The sequence below is a fragment of the Harpia harpyja genome, chromosome 4 (assembly GCF_026419915.1).
Source record: "Harpia harpyja isolate bHarHar1 chromosome 4, bHarHar1 primary haplotype, whole genome shotgun sequence".
NCBI lineage: Eukaryota > Metazoa > Chordata > Aves > Accipitriformes > Accipitridae > Harpia > Harpia harpyja.
This window is the reverse complement of record NC_068943.1, coordinates 62,303,634-62,328,129: the sequence shown is the minus strand read 5'-3', so window position 1 is coordinate 62,328,129 and position 24,496 is coordinate 62,303,634. Positions and strand designations below refer to the sequence as shown.

Genomic DNA, 24,496 nt, shown 5'->3' with positions numbered 1-24,496 from the left:
AAGGGACATACTCTCACACACCATTGAAAAAGGCACGGTAAATACTATTATAGCTCTGCAAGGCCCATTGCACTATTGGAGATAATGCATTTGAGCTGAAGCTGAAGCTACAGTTTTAGAGCTGAGAGGTCATTCATTTCTGGCCTATCTGCTAGCACCTGCAACTCTGCCAATTAGTAGGAACTGAGATAACAGCTTTATGAGAGGAATATTCACCACCTGAGAGTTAGTCTAACTCTACAGAACTCATGTCAAATATCACTAGACAATTTGGCTTATTTCACAGCTGTTATTTGAGAAAGTACAATTTATAGGATATAAGCTAGTGAGACTATTCAAATATTTACAGCTATCATGGAAAAAACCCAGATGCGTCTGGGGAGTTGAGGGCATCCCCTACTGACTTACCTCTTGCTTATGGTCTAGAGTAACTTCTCTAAGTTTAAATCTCTTGTAGAGTTTTCTTGGAAAATTGGATTTTTCATAATGTTTTTGATTTAATTGGAAGATTAAATCCAGGCTTTCTGGATTTCTGGTTTTTATATGACATGGGTGAATGAATAAATGAGGTCTGAGTGCATTAGAAAGGTAGTTATATCATTGCTTTGCCTCCAGCTTTTTCCTTACACAATTCCTCTTTTTATCCTTTGTCTAAGAAAATGAGCCTAGGCCTAAGAGTAAAACAGGACGATATGAAGTTGTAGAAAATTTCTTAACAGTGATTATGAACAAATGTGAGTCAGACTGGATGGAAAGAGTTAACATAACTTATTGCACTTGTATAATAGAAACACCTGCCTGAAATAAATATTCCAAGCTTAATATCATCTGGTTTGAGTTTCTGCTTGATGAAACAGGCACTGTATCAGGGCATTGATTACAAACTTCGTCCTGTTTTCTCTTGAGACCTCGCAAAAGGAAAGAAAAAGTGCCATTTTCATTCACCTTGAGCATTTCCCCAAGGGGAAATTTTCATGAGAGCTTCATAGCTAGGATTTCTTGTTAGGACAGCACACAAGAGATGAAGAGAAAATTCAGAAGTGAACAGGTACACCTAAGCAGAGGTCAGACAGGACTATACACAGAAAAAAATTTAACTTACATAAGTGCATTTTAAAGTTTCAAACATCTACTTTTAAAAAGTTTTAAATACATTTGCACAAGATCTGGATATACTGCAGGCCACCCATTAATGTTTTTAAGTCTTTGTCATAGCTTTATCAAATCCAGAACCATAATTACAAAAAAATAATAAAAATTAATCAAAACTTTGCAACCTACCTCTGAAAGCTCTATACATGGGAACAATATTGCTGGTGAGTAAGGCATCATACTGTTCAAGAGCAGATGAATTGAAGTCTATATGAAAGAACAAAGTAAAAATTCATGAAATATTATACAAAGATGAATTTGATTCATATGTTACTATAAATTGCAGGTACATGTAATTCAATTATATTTTACATTTGAGCACGAGTGTATGATCCTACTGCAAACATGTATCCAAATTTGTTTGTAAAATCTGTTCAATAAAGTAATTATCAAATTTGATAATAGGAAATTAATATTCATACAGAGGAAGAGGGACAGCCCTTTACATCTTTCCAACCAGTTTTCATCAAATTCAAATTGTTCAATTTTTTAAAGAAAAACTTAAATGTTCTAAACTGAAAATATTTAGATACAAGTAGCAGTTGCCCTGCTTTTGGTCAGTCTACAAACACTGGAAACCTTTTTCTGCCCAACATGCTGATCCGCAGAAGTTTGGTTTGGTGTTTGGGTATATGTTTAAACATAAACCCACATCCAGCTGATTAAGACTTTCTAAGCTCTAGCTATAAAAAGAACCATGCTCACTGGGAGGATAGAGGAAACTGCGGATGAAGGTCAGCCCTTCTGGGTAGTTGGAACAATTTTGGCTCCGAGCAACAGGGATCCTAACATCAGCCCGCAGACAGTCTGAAACAGTGGGAGGAAGAGGAGATGTGTTTTCCTGTGAAAAGGGGAAAAAAAAAAAGTATTACACCCACGGCTGTGGCTAACCCAATGCTTTGTATGGTTTTAACTTTCTAGAACGAACTTCATTGAATCTTCTCCTATTTTCATAGTGAATCAGGTCAATGCAGGTAATGGACACTGATGTCTTCTGCCTAGTGTTTTTCCTCTACTTCTTCTGGTTTTACGTAATTCAGGGAAATCCTTATGCAGCATGTAAAATTGTAGTAGCAAAATAAGGTTATACCTTAGGCAAAACCAGGTGACAAGTTTGGCTCATTTGTCACTTTTACATATTTCTGGAAACACAGACTTGATGTCACATCCTCCTGGAAAGCAGCTAGTATATAAAGATGACACTATGACCTCATCTTAGCATCTGAGGATGCTATCTCCATAATAAGAGTCTGTGCTGCTGAAGAGTTAAAGCTAAATAAATTCATAGTAAATTCAGTACATTTTACTGGCTAGCTTCACTACCTTCACTGAGACATGTTAACATGCACACTAGCTAAGATCTGGCCAAAAGTGATGCTGATGAGTATAATTGTTTCTATAACCTTTACTTTTGTTTCCATAACCTTTTCCGTAACCTTTATCGTAATTTTACAATAGCATTAACTAAAACATCAGAATATGCTTTTCTGTGTTTAACTGCATTTTCTTTTTCATACTCATTTACATGTAATTTATTTTCATTTTGGTAAGAACGGAACATATTTATTTTCTTTATACCTTTATAAACAGTAGTTAAACATCTAAACTGATTTTCAGTACATTGTTTATTTTGATCGGTTAAAACTGAGCAGAAAAAAAGAACTGGAATGTTCTTCTTGTGCCTCTTTGTACTCCTTGATTCAATTTCTTTACTTACTTCTATGAGAATTCCTGTAGATGACCATATTATGGTCAGGTTGTATATGGAAAATATATATATTTCATTCATATGGGATGAAATATAAAAGACAAAAGACTGCCTTTGCCACCTGAGCACATAAGATGTCATTGTCAAGCAAATGTAAATCCCAATACAAAACTGACATCCAATTCATTTGAGCAATTTGTCCTTTCTAGTGTCCAAATCAATAAGGCAGGGTTAATGGATCAGGGTCACTGAAGAAACCAATATTTTAAATTTAATAATTGAGATGTGATATTCAACGATGGCTTCAACTTCTTTATGATCTCTGAAGGGAAACCTGAATCAAAGTAACAAAGGTCTGAATAAACATGCCAAGGACTGTCCTGAAGAGAAGTTCATTCTTCTTACTAAATACAGTGGTCACACAGGGAATCTACTTTTGACCTATATCATGAATCTGGATTATTAGAAGCATTCACATTTTCTCCAACTTGAAGTGATGAGGACACCATTCAACTCTCTTCTCATTATTTCACATTTCTTAAAGCTAACTATATGAGCTATGACCTCTAATCCAAGTGCCAAGGCAGGAGGACAGTGTTTTAGAACTGTCTGTCCATCATATATGTAATATATTATATAACCTGTATTTTTACGAACACTCCCATACATTTAGGAGATGAAGGCTGCTCATGGCATTTCCATTGGACATCACAGGAGAAAATTCTCAACTGAAGAAATGAGAATTCATAATGAACCTATGAACTCTCAAAATACTGAAAAGCAACTGCTCAAGAATATTTCAGCTTTTTTCAAGGATCTACAAGTCAGCAAATAAATAATATCAAAAGCTGTTGAGACATGAAAATGGCTTTGTCTGTGTCACCTTTTAGTACAATGAGAACAGTTAATGCAAACCCAGATTGCAAGCCGTATTGCTAATGCTCTGTGAACTAACACATTGACCCTGCTACAACCTCTCTTCATTTCTTTTCCTCAAAATAGAGGAATAAGCTATTTTTAAACAGATCTATCAATAAGAATAGAATGATTCTCAAAGAAGCTAGTGAAAGTGCTCATTTATTAAGAAATGAGGTCTTGACAGTGATAGCCATCGCCTCAAAACTTCAGAATCAGAAAAAAACATTCAACACCAATTCAACAGCTTTAGCCCTTTGGCTCCTTGTCTTTTAGGTCAAAGAACCATAATGTCTTCTGAAGAAAACAGTTACAACTAAAAAATGGCTTTGCCTATCACATCATGCATCACCTTTTATGATGCAGATTATTGTCTTTTGACAAGCTAGTAATTAATGTCGAGAAGCATGAATTATTTGCATTACATGACAGACTTCAAGCATCTGCTGTGGTCTGTCATGTCAACTTCAGCCACCTCCAGGAATCTTTCTTCAGTAGTCAAGAATTAAAAAAACTAAACCATAAAAGACAAAACTCCCATAATCCCCAGTGCACTGAGCTTTAGTTCAAAAAATCCCAGTCATTTATACAAGTCCCATTGCTGTTTTCATCCCATTGCAGCATAGATTAGATTGTTATACATTTTAATATATTTTTATAGTAAACTTCAGTGATTCTACATAGAAAAGCTATTTAAATTCCACAGGTGTCTGCAGGCAGGTGGAAGGACTATCTTTTTGCCAGAAAATTTGCCTTCCTCCCTGGAAGATGAGGGTAAACCTCAAGAAAATAAATGTCCTTCACTCTTAAACTTTCCTTTGACTGAGAATGCTAAGTAACCAAAACTCTGACATAATTTATTTAACATTTATAACTATATATTATTAATAATATCCCTGATTCTGATATCACATGCAGGTGCAGTAATACTATGCAGGCTTGATCAGCCAGCCCAGTTTCAAAACTTCCAAATCATACAAAACCAGCAAAACTCCAGCCTGCATAATTTATTTTACTGTTTAAGCCCTTCTTTATAGCTATCTAATGTCAAGAAATGCCCCACCTTACTAATTGTGTAAATCACTGCACAGGCTTCATCCACAACATAAATAACCTAGGATGCAATAAAAATTCTTACAATTCTTACAATTCTTGCAAGAAAAAATTCTTGCAATTTAAATTGCAATTTTCTGTCATTCCCAAGTATTGTAGCCAAAGCTTACAGTCAAAGGCATTAGCTCTGTCCCTCTGTCCTTCCACTGCTCTTATAAATTATAAAGCTTTTTTTCTCTTGATTAGTACATATTGTAATAAAAAATCGTGATGTCAGCTTACTGTATAAGGTAAGTCAGTGAGTGAGCTCTTAGACTTACAGCCTTTCACCTTTGTGTCTCTGAGAGTATTACAGAGGAAATTTATTCTTTCTTATTCTTTTTATAGAAAACATACATTATTGTATTAGAGTCAGCTGTGAACTATACCCTCCAATACTTCAGTCTCAGTCATTCACTGCTTCCCACAATGTTGCATAAACTACTGTAAGAAACTCCCACAAATATGTGTTTCTGTTGATTTAGATGTTATATTGAGCAAGAACTTATTTCATACACTTCTTTTCCAGCTAGGAATTTGGTTTTCAACAAAGGAAAATGTCTGAAAAGTTATTGCTTTTTTTGAGATTTTTGCTGCTAGTGCTGAAATATTAAAAAGACTCCAGCTCTGGTGGGACTTTTTAATCTTTTTAAAGTGAAATCAGAAAAAAAATCTGCCCACAATTAACTGGTTTTCATTAGGGTAATGCACTTTCATAGCAAGGTATAAAAGCAGATCTTCAAATATGATGAAGTAAACCCATTCTTTTTTGAAATGGACATTTGTTTCACTAGACTTTAAGCCTTCTTAGGGTTGGATTTGTGATCCTTCACCCACATTGTGAAAAATCAGGAGAAAGTATGGAGTAAAAGTTTCTGAAATACTAACATTGTAGCAGCATATATTTGATTAAAATAATTTCCCCATATTTGTACTGATAAAATAAGAAATCATGTAAACATCAATAACAGTTCTCTTCAGACAGAAAAATCAGTGTAAAAGTTATTTCCTCAGGGCAACTTAGAAAAAGGGTCAAATTATAGGGGGAATTAAGCCCATGAATGTCCACTAGTTTACTGACCCTGAAAACTCAAACAATTTATTCCAGAGCCACATAGTCTTGAACTCTCAGAGGTTCATTCAGCTATAATTACATTTTTCAGAAATTATATAATGTATAGAGAGCAAATAAACAGAACATGCAGAAGTGTGCATTAGTACAAACTGTCTTGCAGAATTGTACAAAGGTTTGTTAATAGGAAAAAGATCATGATATTCATAGGAAAGCTTAAAAACTTCTGATTTTGGAAATCAGAGCCTGCTTTTCCTCAGGAATTGACAGGCAAGTTGGAGCACTGTCTTGACAGCTTATTTTATAGAACAGGCTTAATGGAACCAGCTTACCAGCAGCTCTATTCTTCGCTATCTTTTGTGTCCCTAACAGATGGCCATTCCCACTTTTTTAAACAATAGCTTAAGATAGTTGAAATTTAAAAGATATCAAAGACACTTTTTCTTTTTCAGACATAAGGACCTTAGTCACATGATATCCATCAGTTCTTAACCTGGACTCCTGATGACTGAACCATGTTTTCAATCCTTTATATTACATATTTAAGAATAGTATGAATATTTGATAACCTACAGGTTTATTCACAGTGTATGCTGTCCACAGTGGCATCCAGATATCATAGCTGTATCCACTCACATACTGATGATGGGAAAGGAGGCAGTAGACATTTTTCTTCTGAAGAGCTTTGGGTCTCCCATATGGCAAATGATATGAGTTTGCCTTCTTTACTAGAATTTAAACAATAATTACTGATTCATTCTTCTATAACATTTTGGATGGCACAAAGGTTTAAGAGAGCAGAGAAAAAAATGTAAATTAAACCACTAATAAATACAAATAAAACCATCAGTAAACATAGGCATGTGTTTCTTTAAGCTCTTAGCTTATGAGTGGAATAAAAACATGTAGAAAATAGTTTTCATGTTAAGTTTACCCCCCAAAAGTCACTGTAATATATCAGACTTGCAAATTCTTTCTTCTTTGCAATTTCATACCAATATAAACCTTTTGAACTTATCTTGCCAGTAGAGTGAAATTTACATCTTATTTGGCTAGGAAGCATCACAACGCTTCCTAAGATTTCCAGAAGACCCATAAAAAAGCACACAGAAATATCTATGGGAATTTTTGATCAGAGAAAGGCAAAGTTATGGTTACAAGGTGGGGAACAAGAGTTACGGCATATAGCCTGGAAATGTTCAGGCTTTCTCCAAAGACCACTGAAACCTGTATGGTTTTTTCCAAGATTTTAATGGGATTCAGATCTGATTCCTATGCATAAGTGTTGCTATAACAGTATTAATTAGCATTTTTTAAACAAATGCAAAGAAAAAAGAAAAAAAGTTATGCTTCTGACTTGGCTTTCCCACTTCACTTTAAATTTTAATTAACACTCCAAAAATTCCCACTGGAACCAACAATACAAAATCTAAACCAGGCATAGATTTAAAAATATTGCTGTCCTTTTCATCTCTTGCTACTTACTTTCTTCTGTGGTAAGATTTAACCTCTCATTTAGCACTGAAGCATTTGATATCTGTAAAATATAAGAAAATCTTTCACAATGAATCCATAGTTTAGAAAAACCAAAGAAAAGAGAACATACTTGACAAAGATGATTAAAAGATCCCAGAAGCCCCTACTTACACGCTTGCATGTGCATCCCAGATCATCTATGGGAGTCAGATGGGAAACTGGACATGAAGAAGGAGGTGAGTTTTCTTTTGCATGTGAAGGATTGTAAAAAGGTTTTTTTAAGAGGTGATTCAAGCTGCCATGTGTTCCATTGTTTGGTGCTGGTGTAATATGCAGCAAATCTGTTGAAACATTTGAAATTTGTAAACATATTTTAAGACTAAAATGGCATTTTTAAAAGTCATTATCTTTCCAATTCTACACATTTCCTATGCATTCATTCTAAATATAGAAGAAATAGCTTATTCCATTATCTAAACTATTATGGTAACTACTACCATCAACTTCCAGTTTTCTAGGTATGAAGGTTCATTGCTATCTTCCATTGCATCAAGATTTGGTAATTATGTATTTGAGTACTGTTAATACAGTTTTATACATTGCCATAACATTCATAAGATTAGATGATTTAATGCAGAGTACAAATGTGATTGCAAATGCATCACGTATTGTGAAGCACACTAGCCTATTGCATTTTTGTGTGATGCATTAATCCATATTTTCTGAGGCACATACTTCCTAATTGCTCACTGCCAGGACTACAATGGTCCATTTCAAGTTATGAGCAAGAGCGGTAACTCTCTATAAGATTCTTATCCCACAATTATTCCACAGGCATCATTTCAACAGCAAGCCCACGTGGCAGAAGCAGTTCTCTCTGATTCTTTAGTGGAATCCTTCTGCAATCAGAAACAACCTTCAAAGCACAACAATTTTTGGCAGTTAACCTTTTAGCACTGTACAGAAGGCAAAAGAGTATGGCTTCAGTGTTTTGTGTGAAAAACCTAGCTTCTGATTTAATTCACTGAATTTTTAGATACCCTTCTTTTAGCTCTTCCAACACTGGTATTTGGAAACACTGTTGGTTTATCATCTAAAGTACTGGATTGTTTCTACTCACCACACATAAGGTTGTAAACCTCAATGTTTTCAAAAGCATCCACTTCTGTTTTCTCTTTAAAGCTTGGGCCATATGCTAAGAATATAGCCTAGATTGTAATAAAACAAAAGTTGTTATCTAAAGGAATCCAAATTCAAAAACAATTCAGTTGGATTTTATGGAAACAGGGACACTGGAACAAAATACAGTCTTTTCACAGTCATAAAAGTTAAAATATAGGATTGTTCTGGTAAAGAAGGCAAATTTTGCCCATTGCATATAATTTGAAGAAAAATGCAAAACATGAATTAATTTCTCAGGATACTTTAAACTATATAATGAATCTGGAGGTGTGTTCTTTAATATTTTGATGCATACTTACGAAAACTATTTTTTGCTATGTTTCAAATTCACACCTTTTTATGTTTTCATTGCAACAGCCTGTAATAATGCCATTTCAACAAATGCAGAGTTATGACACTCACAGATCCTATCTAAAGGTTAATATTGAGCCAGAAATACAAGCATTGGGGGGTTGGGGTTTGTTTTAATATGTTGTGTTCTCTAAAGTCTTTGGGTCATTTAAGAGCCTATAGCCATGGTTAAAGCAAGGAGCAGGGAACTGCAGAGACCCATCCCAAGCTCAGCAGAGACCTGCATCAGTACCACCAATGAAGCAATGTAGTGCTGGGCAGCCCTTGCGGGGTCTGCAAGCACTGTAGCAGAACATTGATACTACTTACAGTCTCACATCAGTTTCTACTAGTTTATAAGCCTTTTGAGCTGCCTGCCATAAGGTACAGGAAACATGACTAAACAGGACAATGATCTGTTCTAAAATAATATTCTTATGTTCCCGTAACAGAGAAGGAATTTTTAATTTTTTTAAAAAAGACAACACTAAGACATTTTTCTCCTTTAAAAAGAAAAAAATTTTCCTCAGTCATTGTGCCACCAGCATAAGGTTATTTATGATCAAGGTTTCCATGGTAACGAGAATTTACCTTTTCTTTCCATACAAACATTCAGCACCATTCTGATCAGTATATTGACATATGGTTTTAATATTGCTGTGAAGATCTGGAAGAATCTGATTCTTAGCCACAGAATATGGGACTAGTAGTGGGATGCTTGACCTTACTTAAAGGTTCGTATCACAGAAAGAACATGAAAAACCAAAAGCTCAAGAACTCAAAATATTTTCACTGTAACCAGAAGTGAAAATGAGATGAAACAGGCTATACTAACATACAGGTTATACTAATGAGTTTTTTACTCTGATGGTATGATTAAGTCTTGTACAATAAGCAGAGTCAATGAGATTTAGTTTATTTGAGCACTCAGGCTTTCAGATGTTCAACTGAACTCCCAAGGCCTATGGAGATTTTTCAGTCATTGCTTCAGTAGAAGAATGAAAGAATGAAAGAATTCAGTGTCCCATAGCTAAACATGGTATGCTTGGTTTACTGTAGTCTATCTGGCTCCATGGAGTTAAGGTGAGCCCAGACAAGTTTTACTACAGGATCCCAAGGAAGCAGGCCTCATACACATCGATGAAAGGCAACACGAATATGTGGACCCAGTGGGTAACACAGAAGAAAAATCACACTGCAAAAACTATCATATATTTTATATTCTGGTGGTTCACCTAGCACATCGTGATTTTCTATATAAGAAGGTGCAAGACTTGAACAGAAATCATCTTACCTCCATACTTTTAAATTCGTTGTTATAGCCATGGTTACCCCTATCACAATTTGTGTAATTTGCGTTCCTAAGGAGAAACCATCATATAGTGTAAGTAAAAATGGCACAAACAGAACCAGTTAATAACAGTCATCCTGACTCACTGGACTCTGGATCATGCCTTAAGAACTGACTCTGGCATAATACTGTAGTGCTTTTTGCTCATCCAGTGTTCACTTTTATGAACACCTCTTTCTCATGTAACAGAGATTGCTATGGACAGGAATTATCCTGTCTAGGTAGCTACTGAGTGTACGGTGAATCAATGTTTTTAAAATACATTGACAAAATGGCTATTTTTGAACTGAGGCCTTCACCTAGCTACAAGTTTCAGAACAAGTGTAATCTGCTTAGGAAGAATTCCTCAGTTATTTTCTGTGGTATCTGCATTTTAATAGAAAACCTATAATGGGAGGACTCTGCTGTTAACCTCTGTGGAACAATATAAATAAGACTGCAAGGGACTTGCCTTACAAGACAGTGCATTTTCATCATGGATTCTAAAGGGTGAAGGAGAGATGTGGATGGGGGGGGGATTATAGGATTAATAACACATCAGAATAGTCTGACTTAAAATGACTAACACTTGTTTTAATTTACCCATTGCTGAGGTGATACATGGAAAGATATAGTCATCCCATACTGATTCAACACATAGTTGTCAAGCACATGTATCCTGTTTTCAGAGTCACAAGAACATTTCAGCAGTTAAAAAAAAGGTGAATACGAGATTTTTCAGTGGGCATTTCTTTTTATATGTCCAGGACAATTATTTGGTTGCATCAAAACAAACAATCAAGTCATATATTGATCAGGCATTTTCTACTATTTGAAGTCTTAAAATTCCAAGTCAGCTCATGCTTCTCCTACTGCAAGACTGTAGCTCAGTAAATACAGCATTGCTACTAACACCACAGGCTTTGTATTGAGTTTTCAAGGCCTCAGGACTAAGGCTTGTCTGAACTGCTCCTGACTTGCTCAGAGCTATTTTTTTATTGTTTAGCTCTTACAGCAATTTTTTGTAATGGCAAGGTGGTTATGTCTAATTTGTTTTCTTATCAGTTTATCTTTGCATGGTAAAGACATATTTTTTATGCAGATAGCAGTAACAATTTGTTATTCTGTGTAGAATGGAGACTGAGGCTAGAAACAACTCACCAACGGCCAATTAAGGAAATGCAGACCTGGAACTGAGCAAAACCAGACTTAGAGGTAAGAAAGAGAATAAAGAACAAATATCTAACACTTGCAGAATGCACCATATCTAGTGAACTGAGATGCAATGTTAACTTGCAGGCCAGTGAAGAATAAGCAAGCTGTAGTGTTATCATACATACAGGAAGGACCCCATTCAGATCACAGAGTGTGGAAGAAGGAACACGGACATCATATTCCTCCTGATGAAGGATTCATAATGCTGATTACTAGCCATATCCACACATGCACCAGAATGAAGCCATCAACCTTAGGACCCAGAAGGGCAGCAGAGGGGAGACTGTAATGCCAGGAAAAGGGCTAGATACTAGGAAGGCATTGTATAACAATTTTGAGGCATTGTTTTGAGACCTTTTCTGTGTAGTAGTAGTATTCATTTCTTTATTTGCTTTTTTCTTCATTTTTTTTCTGTAAAAATTTCATCTGGAGTAATGATGATTCTTTTATTAGACTATTCAGATTTGAATCATACTAATAATACATTCTTGGTTTTATATATAAGGTGTGTTTCCTTTTTACACATAGTAAGATTTTAAAAGTAACAAACATGGAAATGTAACAAGTCTAAAGCAAAACGGGAAATCAGGCATCTGTGAAGGAAACTAAAAGGATGAGAATGGATGAAAAAGATAAGGTAACAGTCACACAAATTATGTTACCTCACAGCCAGCCACTGTCGATCCACCAAAAGATGAACTTTATCAATACGAATGTTGTTAGCATAGTGCAATCGTTTTGGCAAGTCGGGTGTCAGATAAGGCTTGAAGTGCTGAGGGGATCTTTTGCACTGTGGAAAAGGAAAGAGCCCAGTCATGAGTTTTGCTCAGTATCAAAAATAAACTGATCATTCAAAATTATCACAAACATCTTAGTGGCAGGAATGTAAGAACAAAGCACATTATTCACAGATAGATTCTCAGATAACCTGCAGATCTCATTTTTGGCCCAAGAAGCAATGGAAGGAAAAGTGGCTTTTTTTGGAACTGTTTGAAAATATAGTGCTATAATATGTATAGCAAGTTCACAAATACTTTGGTAAAAGTAATCCTAAGGCTGTAATGTTTAGTCTGTGTGTCCATACTAATGTCACTGGCATCTAGTATGTAAGATTACACTCCACAAGAGAAAGTTCCCTGGCAGTTTATTTCTGCCATCTTCTATTACTTTACCATTCAATAAATAACAAAGAAAACCAAGTATACGTAACAAAGCACAGTCTAGGGTTTTAGCTGCAAGACTGAACATGTACTCTCATGCCATGTAAATGTCCAGTACTCAGCTGTTAGATAAATGCCTTAGCTTTTACATCCACGTTTAATGTGTTAATATAACTGCTGTGTTAGCAGGCATGCCATGAATGAGTTTGCATTGAGAGCCTAATGACAACCATATGACATACTGCAAAGATTTAACTACATATGGCCATCAGGAGCCATTCCAGCTGGCTGCAAGCATCATGGCAATGTTTCAGAAGTGTTGCTGATCAGCAATCCAGCACTGGGACAACACAGAACATCTAAAATGCTGAGGGAGGAGCTGCTAGGAAGCTGGGTAAGCCAGAGAAGTGGACCTGTTCTACCACACAGGCAGTAAAAACTATAGCACACTTGGAGTCTGATCTGACATCTTCACCTCTAAGTACTAGAATTGTATACTCTGCACAGAATAACATTAACGTGAAACGAGAGTGAGTGTGCCTGGATAGTCATCAAAGAAGCATAGTGGAATCCAGTAACATGAAAAATAAGGATTCAATGGGTTTGCTAGCCCAGGACAGGAGGCCATTCTACAAAGCATAGTCTAATTAAAGGGAAAAATAGAGGAAATCGACATATAATATCACTTTATGTCTATCAATTAGCAATTAGTATACAACACACAACTCCCTTCTCTGCCCAAAACCCTCATTCTAAGAACTTGAAAGGACAAAATACACTAACTATTTATGAATGAAAAAGGAAAGAGGAAGCGTCCTGATACCAGGCTATTCCTAAAAGGCAGAGATGTCACATCTCTGCAACTTTTAGCAGTTGCAGTTTCAACTGGGGTTGAGAACAGAATATGCAAATCGTGCTATTCCGCTTACACTACTGCTCTTTGATATGACAGGCTCCACATCATATAGTGGGGTAGGGGATGTAGCACTGAAAAAGCTCCTTCTGCTATTCCCAACCATTGATATCCTACTACTGCAACTGTATTCTTAGGTATTCAGAATCAAGAAAAAATTAAACAGGAACATTCGCTGCTCTTTGGACGTCAGTGGCAGGCAAAAGCTACGTTTAATATTGCACAACTGAGTTGTTCAACAGGTTAAAGGAAGGCCTCTAGTGGTGATTTATCAGAAATATACCCAGCTGAGACAGCCCATAATTTTTCCAAGCTGAGAGCATTTATTCTAAAAGTATAAGAATATATCTGTCTACTGCTTGGACTAGGACTAGTCACAGAATAGAAAACAAACTGGCAATGAAGGAAAGGGAAAATTATGACAATGCATAGAGAGCAAGTAGTTTTAATGTTTAACTCACTGTAAATTATAAATGCAAAGAAAATACAAAAAGACAACTTTCCTACAAGCATTTTAGTTTGTCCACCACATTCATCTCACATGTATTAATGTATATCTTGAACACTAAAAAAAAAAAAGCAGGGAATTATCTATCTAAAAAAGTATAAGGAAAAACATGCACTGCCACATCTTATCACCTTTCAGTAAAATAGGCTTGGTCTTCCTTTGTTTTGCACTCTGTTCTGCACTCCTTCCGTTGCACCCTTCAGAGCTCAGCTGTCACAGAGTGTACCTACAAGGAGCAATTGCCTACATGGAGACACAGACAAGCTTGGTCCTGCCCTGGAGTGCTACGTCCACATGGTGTGGCAGAGACCCAAGCAGAACTATCAGTATGGCACCCAGTGGTAGTGCAGCATACTTAAAACCACTGCAAGTACTTAAGTGGTATGTCATAAAAGATCCTAAAAGAGCCATACCGCCTCATGCCAAAGGTTATCTTGCCTAGTACTCTGTTTCCAATCAGATCTCCAGAATTTCCAGAATCAGATACTCAAGAAAGTGTGTAAGAACAAGTCAAGTATTGAATGAACCTTCTTTCTTGTACCTGCTCAGTTTCCTCTAGGCTTCAGGGATTTCTTAAGGCTGAGGTTGCTTGTGTATTATGTTTAATAGCCCTTACAGGCTTGTCCTCCATTAATTTGTCTCAAATACCCCCTTGTTATTTATATTTCCAGCCCCTACAACACCCTGTGGCAATGTGCTCTATAATGTCATTATCTGTTGTGTGGAAAAGTTGCTTTCACCTAGCCTGGGTGCAGCAGTTGTGTTCCAGAGCTAACAGATGCCTATTACCTGAAGCATCTCTGTGTTGTATTCTGTTCTATAATGAAGGTATATCCTGTTTTCTCCACATGAAGTCAGCTGCTTCTCTTTCAAAGAGAAGTACAGAAAACTCTTTTGCTCTAAACAGAGATCCCCCCATGACAAATCTTCGTGCACCATCTTCAAACAACTTCCAGAACTGCCTCCTATGGTACACTGGAGTCAGTACACTATTTAAACTGGCACTGTAGTCTCGGTTTTTCACAAACTGTGCTTTTTGATCAGATTCCTATTAAGAGGAACTATGAGGAAAAATTATGAAAATATTTACTCACTGTGAGGTTTTTAACAATTCCTTCTGAGTCAACTGTTAAAAAGAAAAGATGAATTAACATACATTCCAACAGCTGAAGGTCCAAAGCCTCATGAGAAAAATTTCAATGTGCTTTTTGTCTGTAAAATTGAATTTCTTCATTAGCCTGTGAAGATTATGGTAACCATAGCCTTCCACAGGTAGGAATGTTATGTTTCCAAGAGTAACTGTCTGTAAATGTGGTAGCCTGTGGACGTACCTAGCACTTTGGGTACATCAAGACAGACTGTAGAAAACTGCCATGGTGATGACTGCCTACACCTAAAGCTGGCACATCATCAGAACCAAATTTTCTCTCCCACCTAACCTGTATGAAGTATAACCTTTTTTACACTGAAGTGGACCTGGAGCACTTGTCTTGTAGTCCTCTTCCAGCAGCAGTCACAGAGAAAAATCCAGTCTGTCTTAGTACTTTCACCTTCCACATTTTCAAAGAGTCACTTTAACCTTTTGACATTAGCTTTCTAAAAAACAAATCTGAGCACTTTACAGAAGGAAAATTCCTTCAGAAAAAGTAAGAGCATTAGAGGAAATGAGTCAACAATTATATTGAGCTTAAGACACATACGAAACACCATTATTCTCTCTGCTTATTACTCTGCTCCTGTCTTAGACTGTCTTCTACTTAAACCAAGGAAAGTCTGCTTCATGTTGTATAAATATTGTGTCTACAAAGATAAATACAATTAGAAAAGATGAAGTACAATGGGATCCCAGCTTTTACTTGAGATCTGCAAGAATTAAGCCTTTTAGAATACTTTATGAATTCTACAAACTCACTAAATCAAGCACTTCCATCATTTTACCTCTCTCCATTCTTTTCCCTGATACAGAAAGTTTTGAGGTGGTTTGTTTCATTTCAGTCTGGTAGCACAGTATCTATTCCGAGTCAGAGTCAGCTCACATGGTTTCAATTTTGTGTTCTTTTGTGATACTAGCTAAAGGGCTCAACCAAGGCTTAGATCCTACTGTGCTAAGATTCAGATTCCGTAACTTTGTACACACAGTTAGAAATAGTCACTGCTTCAAAAAGATGGACTCTGCCAGCATTGCTTAAGAAATCTGTGAAGAGCAGTGGACTTATGAAAGACCTGAAGTTCCAGTTCAAAACAACAAAAATATCTCTACTTCATCTTTCCACATGCTAAGGAAATGCAAATCAGAATCTGCAACAAGCTTTTCTAAGCTTCAATTTAATCTAAAGGGGTTGCTCTTGCAAAAAATAAAAACCAACCACAACTTCCAGGGATGTTTAAGCCAGGTTAAGTGAAACAGACAGCTGTTCACTCTGCTGATTACTACTGATCATCTATTTTCCCTATTTATTTATTTATTTATTTCCTGTTATATTGATTGTGCAATCCCAGGATTGGTCTACACTTACAGGTAAAATAGTCCTTTGGAACATTTCTTGCTCGAATGCGAGCTGCAGGCCCAGCATACATGTAGAAATCAATCTGTTTGAAGTATTTAGTCATATATTCTAACTGTTTGCAGTAGGTCATGTCCATCCCTAAAGGACAATATAGAAAGAGTTATTTTTTGTATACAATATATGGCAAGGAAGATAAAGAGAATTACAAAATAGATTAAAACTAGTAAGCACACATATTACACAGAGGAAGAAAACTATGACTCAGTAAAATTTAGATTGAAAAAAGAACTGTATACATTACCATGATCAGCTAAAACAATGAGGTTTACACATTTGTGCAGGTTTCTTTGTTTAAGTCCATCCATTAGCATCCCCAGTGCTTGATCTGCTAGCTGTAAGGCTTTGATTACCTGTGAGATAAACCTGTTTCATTAGAATTTTTCTTTCTGATTTCAAGTTCTCACTTAAATGTGATCATCAAAGTCTGAAAAAAGTGAGCTTTTCTGTCAGTTTTCAGGTTCTTAATGTTGCTTCTTTTTTTCTTTTTTCATCACCACTAGAGTATAGATGTGCAGGATTCCACTACTCTACCACAGAATATGCAACTTAAAAAAAGACTCACAATTAATTTTTTCTATTACCTTAGAAAAAATGAGCTTTAAAATATGTTTATGGAAAGAAAACAACACATTCCGATCAAATTTGTTCCTCACTCCCAAATTTATATAAAATATCAGATTTGTAACATTAAATACAATTTTTGTTGTAGTATGAACATGTCATTGTATTAACAATAAGCGGTATTTAAAAAATATTTACACACACATATTATCTATAAGACCAGTGTAGCCTCCAAGAAGGCATGGTGCCCTTCTCTCATATATACAGTCCCTTTAAACTTCCTACAGAAAACCACTGACCACCACTGAAGTAATATGGGAGAAATCCAGCACAACGCTCCCTGCAGCCATTCACAGTGGATGGCTCTTCCCTAGTTGGCACAGCTGACTTACAGTCTTCCTGTAAGTCCTACAGTAAGGACGATACCTGACTGAGTCTGAGGACTCCATGTCTGACTGCTTACACCCTTGTTCCCCTAACTCTGCTGCACTCTCTTGAATGTCTTGCATGCATGGACAATGTACACATATACAATTATGCATACGGTAATGGGTTTTTAAGCCCTTTATGTACAAAGAGAAATGGAGGTCCCTTTCCAATTAGGGAGCCTAAAACTATCCTACAAAGATCAGTCTTTCTGTCTTTGTTCATTATAACAAGTCCTTTTGCTGAAGACCATTTTCAAATATATTAAACAAGACCATTCCAGGAAGGAGCTGATATGACAAGCCCCAAGCTCCTTTAAGACTGAACTTTTTGCCTGCATGCAAGTAAAAATGTAATATTTTTGGGTTACAAATTAACAAACACTGAAGTACAGTGTTAGGAATAAATAAAAGACAGTTCTGAGGATTTGCCAGACCACATGCTTCCAAATATCACTTGGCAATAAAATTAAAGTTCAGTCTGAACACAACCATTAATATTATTTCTAATAGTATGATCTGAAATGATTTTCTGCCAGTCTGTTTGGTTTACAGCTCTTTTGATTCACACACAGTGTTGGAATCAGAACAATGGGATCAACCACAAGCAGGACTTCTTAATAAAAACTCATAAAACAGTCACGGTAATTTTTGATCTACTGTCCTTTCCATGTTTGTAAGTTGGTTAAGTTCATAGTACAGCACCATTTTTAGTTCAATTTAGTCTAAGAAAAACACAAAAACTACTTACACCACCACTAACTGGTCCAAATGAATGTCCAGAAGAATCTGGTTCTTCAATATATAAAGTGTAGAAATCAGGCCTCAAGTTAGAAATAAATAAGAATGGAATATTATGAGAAATTAGAGACAGCATATCAAAAGAACACTTCCATTTAAAAAAAACTAAATCAAACTTAAAACAGAATTATAAATAACTTCTTTAAACCTTAATAAAAGTCCATACAGCAAATATAATAATTCAACTTCTTCTGAGTTTTGTAATTAATCAACACAATCTGAAGTTACAATTTCAGAAACAGTATCCAGTGTCTTTAACTGGTATCCAGAAATCACTCTGAAAAACTTCAATGTCTCAGATAGCAGAGCAAGCTGTTCCTTTTTGAGATATAAGTAGAACTACCACCTAAAGGATTTCTTCCTGATTAAGCAGTGAGGCTCTAGAGAGCATATTCTAACTGTAAATATAGTAGGAATTTGTTAACAAATTATCATATAAAAGATTTCACTTGTTTACATGTCACAAAGTTGAGCATGATAATCAGTCCTGACATCTACTTTTCATCCTGAAATACTGCCTGCAATTACTTTCAGATATTTAACCTGTCTTGTGCAATATCTTTCATATAACATCCTTCATCCATACACTTAGACCAGAAACTGAATGTTCCATGTTTCCTCTAGGCCGTGCACCAAGAAAAAAGACACAACAATAAAAGAAAACTTCTGCAACAGTACATCCCATTCAGATATATGTTCACTTTTTCATCTTTTATATCTACAATCGTATCCTGAAAATGATTAGCTATACTTACAGAACAGGCTTAAGTTCAGCAAAGTATCATTTGAGGTGGTGAGGAAGATTCCATGTTTCACAAACACCAATAGAAATCTCAGTTGCTAAGCATTAAAACCTTTCTAAGATATAGTCTCACAAACCAGCTAGATATTACTGTTACCTCTCAGACTTGCTATAATCAAGCCATTTCAATACTCCTGAAATTCTCTGTTCATATGTAACTGAACTGAAAAAAAAAAAAAATACAACGTTAACAAGATTTTAACAAGGTTTTTCTGATAAGCCCTTCTAATTCCAAGACACAGAGAGTGTCTGCCCTCTAATCATATAGTAAAGTCACAGATTTGGATTTCAAGAATGATGCATCTTAACAAGGTACCAGCAATCAGTTTTATTATTCTCATTTTTGATTGAATGTAACTCACTTTTAATGGCAATTAGACAGATCCTGATTTTGCAAACACAAACATGTGATGTGGGTTGCAATACTCACATATTTATAATTAAATACATGCAAAAAAGAGATTTCAAGTTCAGGACATAAACCTGAAGTACAAGTCAGAATAATTTTTATTCTTTCCAGCATGTATAAACCTTGGACTTTCACATTTTAAAGGTAATGTCCCCAGCAAAATCTTTGTGAGGTCATGCTTTGTCTCCTATGAAGGAATTCACCCATTAATAGCTTTCCTTTCCTCCAAAGTCATGCACAAGCTTTATGTTAGTTACCTATAGTACTCAGGTGTTTTCTGGGTACTAATCCTACACATCACTGCAAAACCTTTATTATCTATAGAGACTTACAGTTACATACTTGCTTTAGATTATGTTTGTAAATGTGAAGAATCATGGGATATCTACTGAAATCATCATGAAAATTTAGAAATAGTTTACTAGCATTGATGCCTTCCATAAGGAAAAAAATACTACGAAGGTAATTGCTATATTTTCACATGTGTAACCTGTGAATTAACTAGACAAAACATACAGAACTATGATTCATCAGCAGTGTGCACATTATCACACGTGCAAGCAAGACTGGAGGGAATTGATCTAGAGCCTGTCTTCCTTCAGTAGCTTCCCTATCCAGCATCATCTCTTCAGTTAGTTTCTGCCTCCTATAGCCTCTTGCCATGACTTCCAACTTTCTGTTCATTATCTTAGGGTATAGGCTATCTGAAAACTTATTCTCAAGTACAGCTACAAGTATTTGTAAAGGGCTATATCATATGTGTAGATTTTATGTGTGGAAATACAGTAATAGTTGGTATAGCTTTGCAGTGGATACTAATCAGTTATAGGATGCTTTCCTAGTGGGAGATCATTAGCTTGCAGTTGGCTGAAACTTTCAAAACTCTCTAGGAGAGCAGAATATACAGTACCCTTTGACTTTCTCATTGTGAATCCCCTAAATGATTTTGAAAATTTCAACTACTATTGGTAGTTCCATGGCAAAACCAGGACAATGTGACATGCATTTACCTCTCAGACTGTTTAAAAATCTTATATTTCATTTCCTTCAACTGTCATATAGCAATTTGGATTTTTGGAGTAATTTACAGGAATTTACTACAAGCCCTACAAAAATTTACCTGTTGTATACATTGTACAAAGTGGGGTATGTTCCATTAATTGGAACATCAGAGCCTGGCCAAAACAAGGTGCCTGCTTTCAAATTTTGGTACATTGCTGTCAGCCAGACCTATGGGTAAAGATACAAACAAATTATTTTATGGCATTTACACCACTGGAGGACCTCAGATCACCAAAGCAAAAATACATAATTGGATCAGAAATATGGGCTGTAAGCATGCATTCCTCTTTCTTTTTTCACACATCATGCAGTTGCCTAATGACCATATCTGATTTGAAGTTTGTTTTCTACATACACATTCTGAAGAAAAATTATAGAATCATAGAATCGTTTAGGTTGGAAAAGACCTTTAAGATCATCGAGTCCAACTGTCAACCTAACACTGCCAAGTCCACCACAAAACCATGTCCCTAAGCACCACGTCTACACATCTTTTAAATACCTCCAGGGATGGTGACTCCACCACTTCCCTGGGCAGCCTGTTCCAATGCTTGACAACCCTCTCAGTAAAGAAATTTTTCCTAATATCCAATCTAAACCTCCCCTGGTGCAACTTGAGGCCATTTCCTCTCGTCCTGTCACTAGTTACTTGATAGAAGAGACCAGCACCCACCTCACTACAACCTTGTTTCAGGTAGTTGTAGAGAGCGATAAGGTCTCCCCTCAGCCTCCTTTTCTCCAGGCTAAACAACCCCAGTTCCCTCAGCCGCTCCTCATAAGACTTGTGCTCCAGGCCCCTCACCAGCTTTGTTGCCCTTCTCTGGACACGCCCCAGCACCTCAGTCTCTTTCTTGTAGTGAGGGGCCCAAAACTGAACACAGTACTTGAGGTGCGGCCTCACCAGTGCCAAGCACAGGGGAAGCAGTAGCATGGAAGCCAGGATGTTGCCATTTCTTGGGTATTGTCAGCATAGAAAAAAATCGTATAGGTATTTCCATAACTGGCAACAAGAAGTGATCTTTCTTCCTGTGGCAAATGCCAGTGGAATGGATCATGAAGATGGAAAATGGTTCTAAGCTGCATCAGAGATGTTCAGACTTGACATCAGGAAACATTTCTTTACAGAGAGGGTGGTCAAACAGTGGAACAGGCTTCCTAGAGAGGTGGTTGATTGTGGGAGATTTCATGGAAAATGGGAGACATTTCTTTGAGCCTGATTATTTAGAGTTAGCATAAGTAGGCCGCAGTTAGCATGAGTGGGCCGGAGTATGTGACAGCTGCAGTATAAACGGACTTTGAACCACCAGAAAAACAACGGACATGAGGAACTTGGACAGTGGAGCAATTAATAAACAAGATAACAGAACTGCAGAGGCAAGAAGGAGCTGCAAGAGCTTTAACGCAATTAAGAAAGCTGTCATTTCGGCTTACAGCATTTAGCTGCAGGATGGGGACTTAGGACTTGGTTTGTATCTTTGTTAAAAATCGGGGTTTCTTTTATTCTTATGTATTTTATTAGGTATAATGTTGCTTTTACTGTGTTTAATTAATTGTGCTCATAGATCTTGTAGGTTACCTTGGCCAACATAACAGGTCAAGATTCTCTGTGCATTGCAACCGCATCACAAAACCCATGAACCAGTAGACAGGATGGCTATGACTCGTGCAGCGCGCCTGGCCAGCGAGCGTATGCGTCATAGGCTCCCCATATTGCAACCAAGGCGGATTTTGGCACCCGCTGGCCACGTGTGCTTAAATCCGATCCTCTGCAAATGTATAAATACCGGGATTTTCCGAAGAGCATCGGGCTGGTGTACGGCAAGGCCATCGTTGCCTCCATGGGGACGCCCATGTAAAGCTGGCACCTACCGATTGCTGGGCTGAGTTTGCGATGCAAGACGGCATGCAATGTTGCAGAATCGAGCTGCTATTGATTTTCTATTGCTAGCTCATGGTCATGGTTGTGAAGATTTAGATGGAATGTGTTGTATGAATTTATCTGATCACTCTGAATCGGTCCATAAAGCTATACAAATAATGAAGGACCAAGTTCAAAAACTGCAGGTTAGTGATGGTTTAGGATGGTTAGACAGGCTGTTTACCCATTGGGGAATTATGGGATGGATAAGAGATCTGTTAAAAATGTTGGGAATTGCTTTGTTAGTATTAGTAGTCTTGTTATTAATTATCCCTTGTATACTCAGTTGTTTAGGAAGGATGGTACAGAATGCAATGGCTAAAGTCTGGATTGTTCAAAAACAAAAAGAGGGATTTGTGGGATACTTGGAAAGTAATGGGCACATAGTGAACAATCCAGACTCGATAGAATTGATCAATTTGTGAGCCAAGGATGTTTTGTAGGCAGCAGACTTCAAGGATGCTTTGCTTGTGGACACATATTTAGCTAATGGTAGTAAGAGCATTCCAGATGCCTTTAGAAGGCCTTGAACAGAATAAACAAGAAGACAAAAAAAGAAAGATGCCAATTAGAAAAACACAGGTGCGCATTCCACGATAAAGGGAACTTGGCAAAGAACTTCAATTCCACAGCTTATCTTGACCAATTAGACTGAGACAAGTTTCGCATGTTTTAGTTAATACAACTAATTATGCCTTATGTTTATGCGCGTGTACAGTGTTGTTATAACCAATCACTAGGTGTAACTAGGCGCGTGGACAGCTCATGCTAACCAATCTCTAATTTGCTTATGCGTGAACAGTAACTAGAATGAATATATAAACCGAGCTACCTTGGCAATAAAGGGGCATCTGCTTGATCATATTGATTGTGCGCAGTGTCCGTGACTTCCGCATCAACAGTTGATGCCCCAGGCCTGTCAGTGTTTAAGAGGCATTTGGACAATGCCCTTAATAACATGTTTTAACTTTTGGCCAGCCCTGAACTGGTCAGGCATTTGGACTAGATGATCATTGTAGGTCCCTTCCAACTGAAATATTCTATTCTATTCTATTCTATTCTATTCTATTCTAAGATATGGATTCTAGTTATATGACTTTATTATAAGAGGGCATATTTCTATTTATCTTAAAGAGTGCAGCTGTGGTTCTGTTATGAACCTGATGGAATCCTTCATGAAACAATAGCTCCAAAAACCTGGGTACTTGAGCACACTACAAACATGACTACAGAGACATACACACACACACACACACACACGTAAATAAATATATAAATGTATTTTAAGTAGATATACTATATACATGTGTATATACATGTACTATATACATGTGTATTTTTTATATTTTTGTACCATTATTATAGCTTGATATTTCTAGTAAATGAATAATATTAATCATAACCATGGGCACAATGGGGGGGGGTATGAAATGTGCCATACATTATACACAAATGTTCATTTTGCTGGAAATTAAGCTCTGCTATTCTCTTCCTTGCTTTTATATGCCTGGACTTTGTAAGTGTATTTGTAAATTGATATAATTTGGAAGTAGATTTTCATATTTCATTTTGTAGCTAGTTGTCAAAAGACAAACAAAAAAATATCCCACAATAAAACCATATAAAAAATTTACAGTGGTGTCCTGTGGCAAGAGATTAATTCCAATACTAGCCAAAATATTTAAGTCTTTTTTACTAACTACCACATCAAGTGAAATTTTTAAGTCTCAGAATTAACACTGTAAGAGTTCTTTTACTTTCATGAAAAGCAAACTGTTTTGTAGGCAGCGTGTAATACGAAGCCTACAGGATATTTAGCACATACTGCAAATATATCACACAGCTTTGCATTTCATCCTTGTTTTGTTTTGTTTTATAACATGGCACATGAGCCACTT

At 36.5% G+C, this 24,496-nt stretch overlaps 1 protein-coding gene across 2 annotated transcripts in view; it reads right to left on the bottom strand.

Annotated features, from left to right (window-relative positions):
- The window catches only part of ENPP3 (ectonucleotide pyrophosphatase/phosphodiesterase 3), a 46,263-nt gene that overhangs the window by 4,391 nt on the left and 17,376 nt on the right, over positions 1-24,496 (bottom strand). The window contains exons 9-23 of one of the 2 annotated variants that reach the window (XM_052784372.1): positions 20,739-20,848; positions 19,307-19,372; positions 18,358-18,430; positions 16,862-16,970; positions 16,570-16,698; positions 15,148-15,179; positions 12,135-12,262; positions 10,222-10,288; positions 8,536-8,623; positions 7,587-7,756; positions 7,425-7,476; positions 6,513-6,667; positions 1,858-1,993; positions 1,282-1,359; positions 968-1,054 (exon numbers count right to left, since the gene is read on the bottom strand). In XM_052784372.1, the coding sequence (XP_052640332.1) occupies positions 1,035-1,054; positions 1,282-1,359; positions 1,858-1,993; positions 6,513-6,667; positions 7,425-7,476; positions 7,587-7,756; positions 8,536-8,623; positions 10,222-10,288; positions 12,135-12,262; positions 15,148-15,179; positions 16,570-16,698; positions 16,862-16,970; positions 18,358-18,430; positions 19,307-19,372; positions 20,739-20,848 (1,413 nt within the window). In that variant the 3' untranslated portion in view covers positions 968-1,034. Of the gene's footprint in view, positions 1-967; positions 1,055-1,281; positions 1,360-1,857; positions 1,994-6,512; positions 6,668-7,424; positions 7,477-7,586; positions 7,757-8,535; positions 8,624-10,221; positions 10,289-12,134; positions 12,263-15,147; positions 15,180-16,569; positions 16,699-16,861; positions 16,971-18,357; positions 18,431-19,306; positions 19,373-20,738; positions 20,849-24,496 lie in introns of those variants that run through there. The other variant, XM_052784371.1, reaches the window with a different exon arrangement.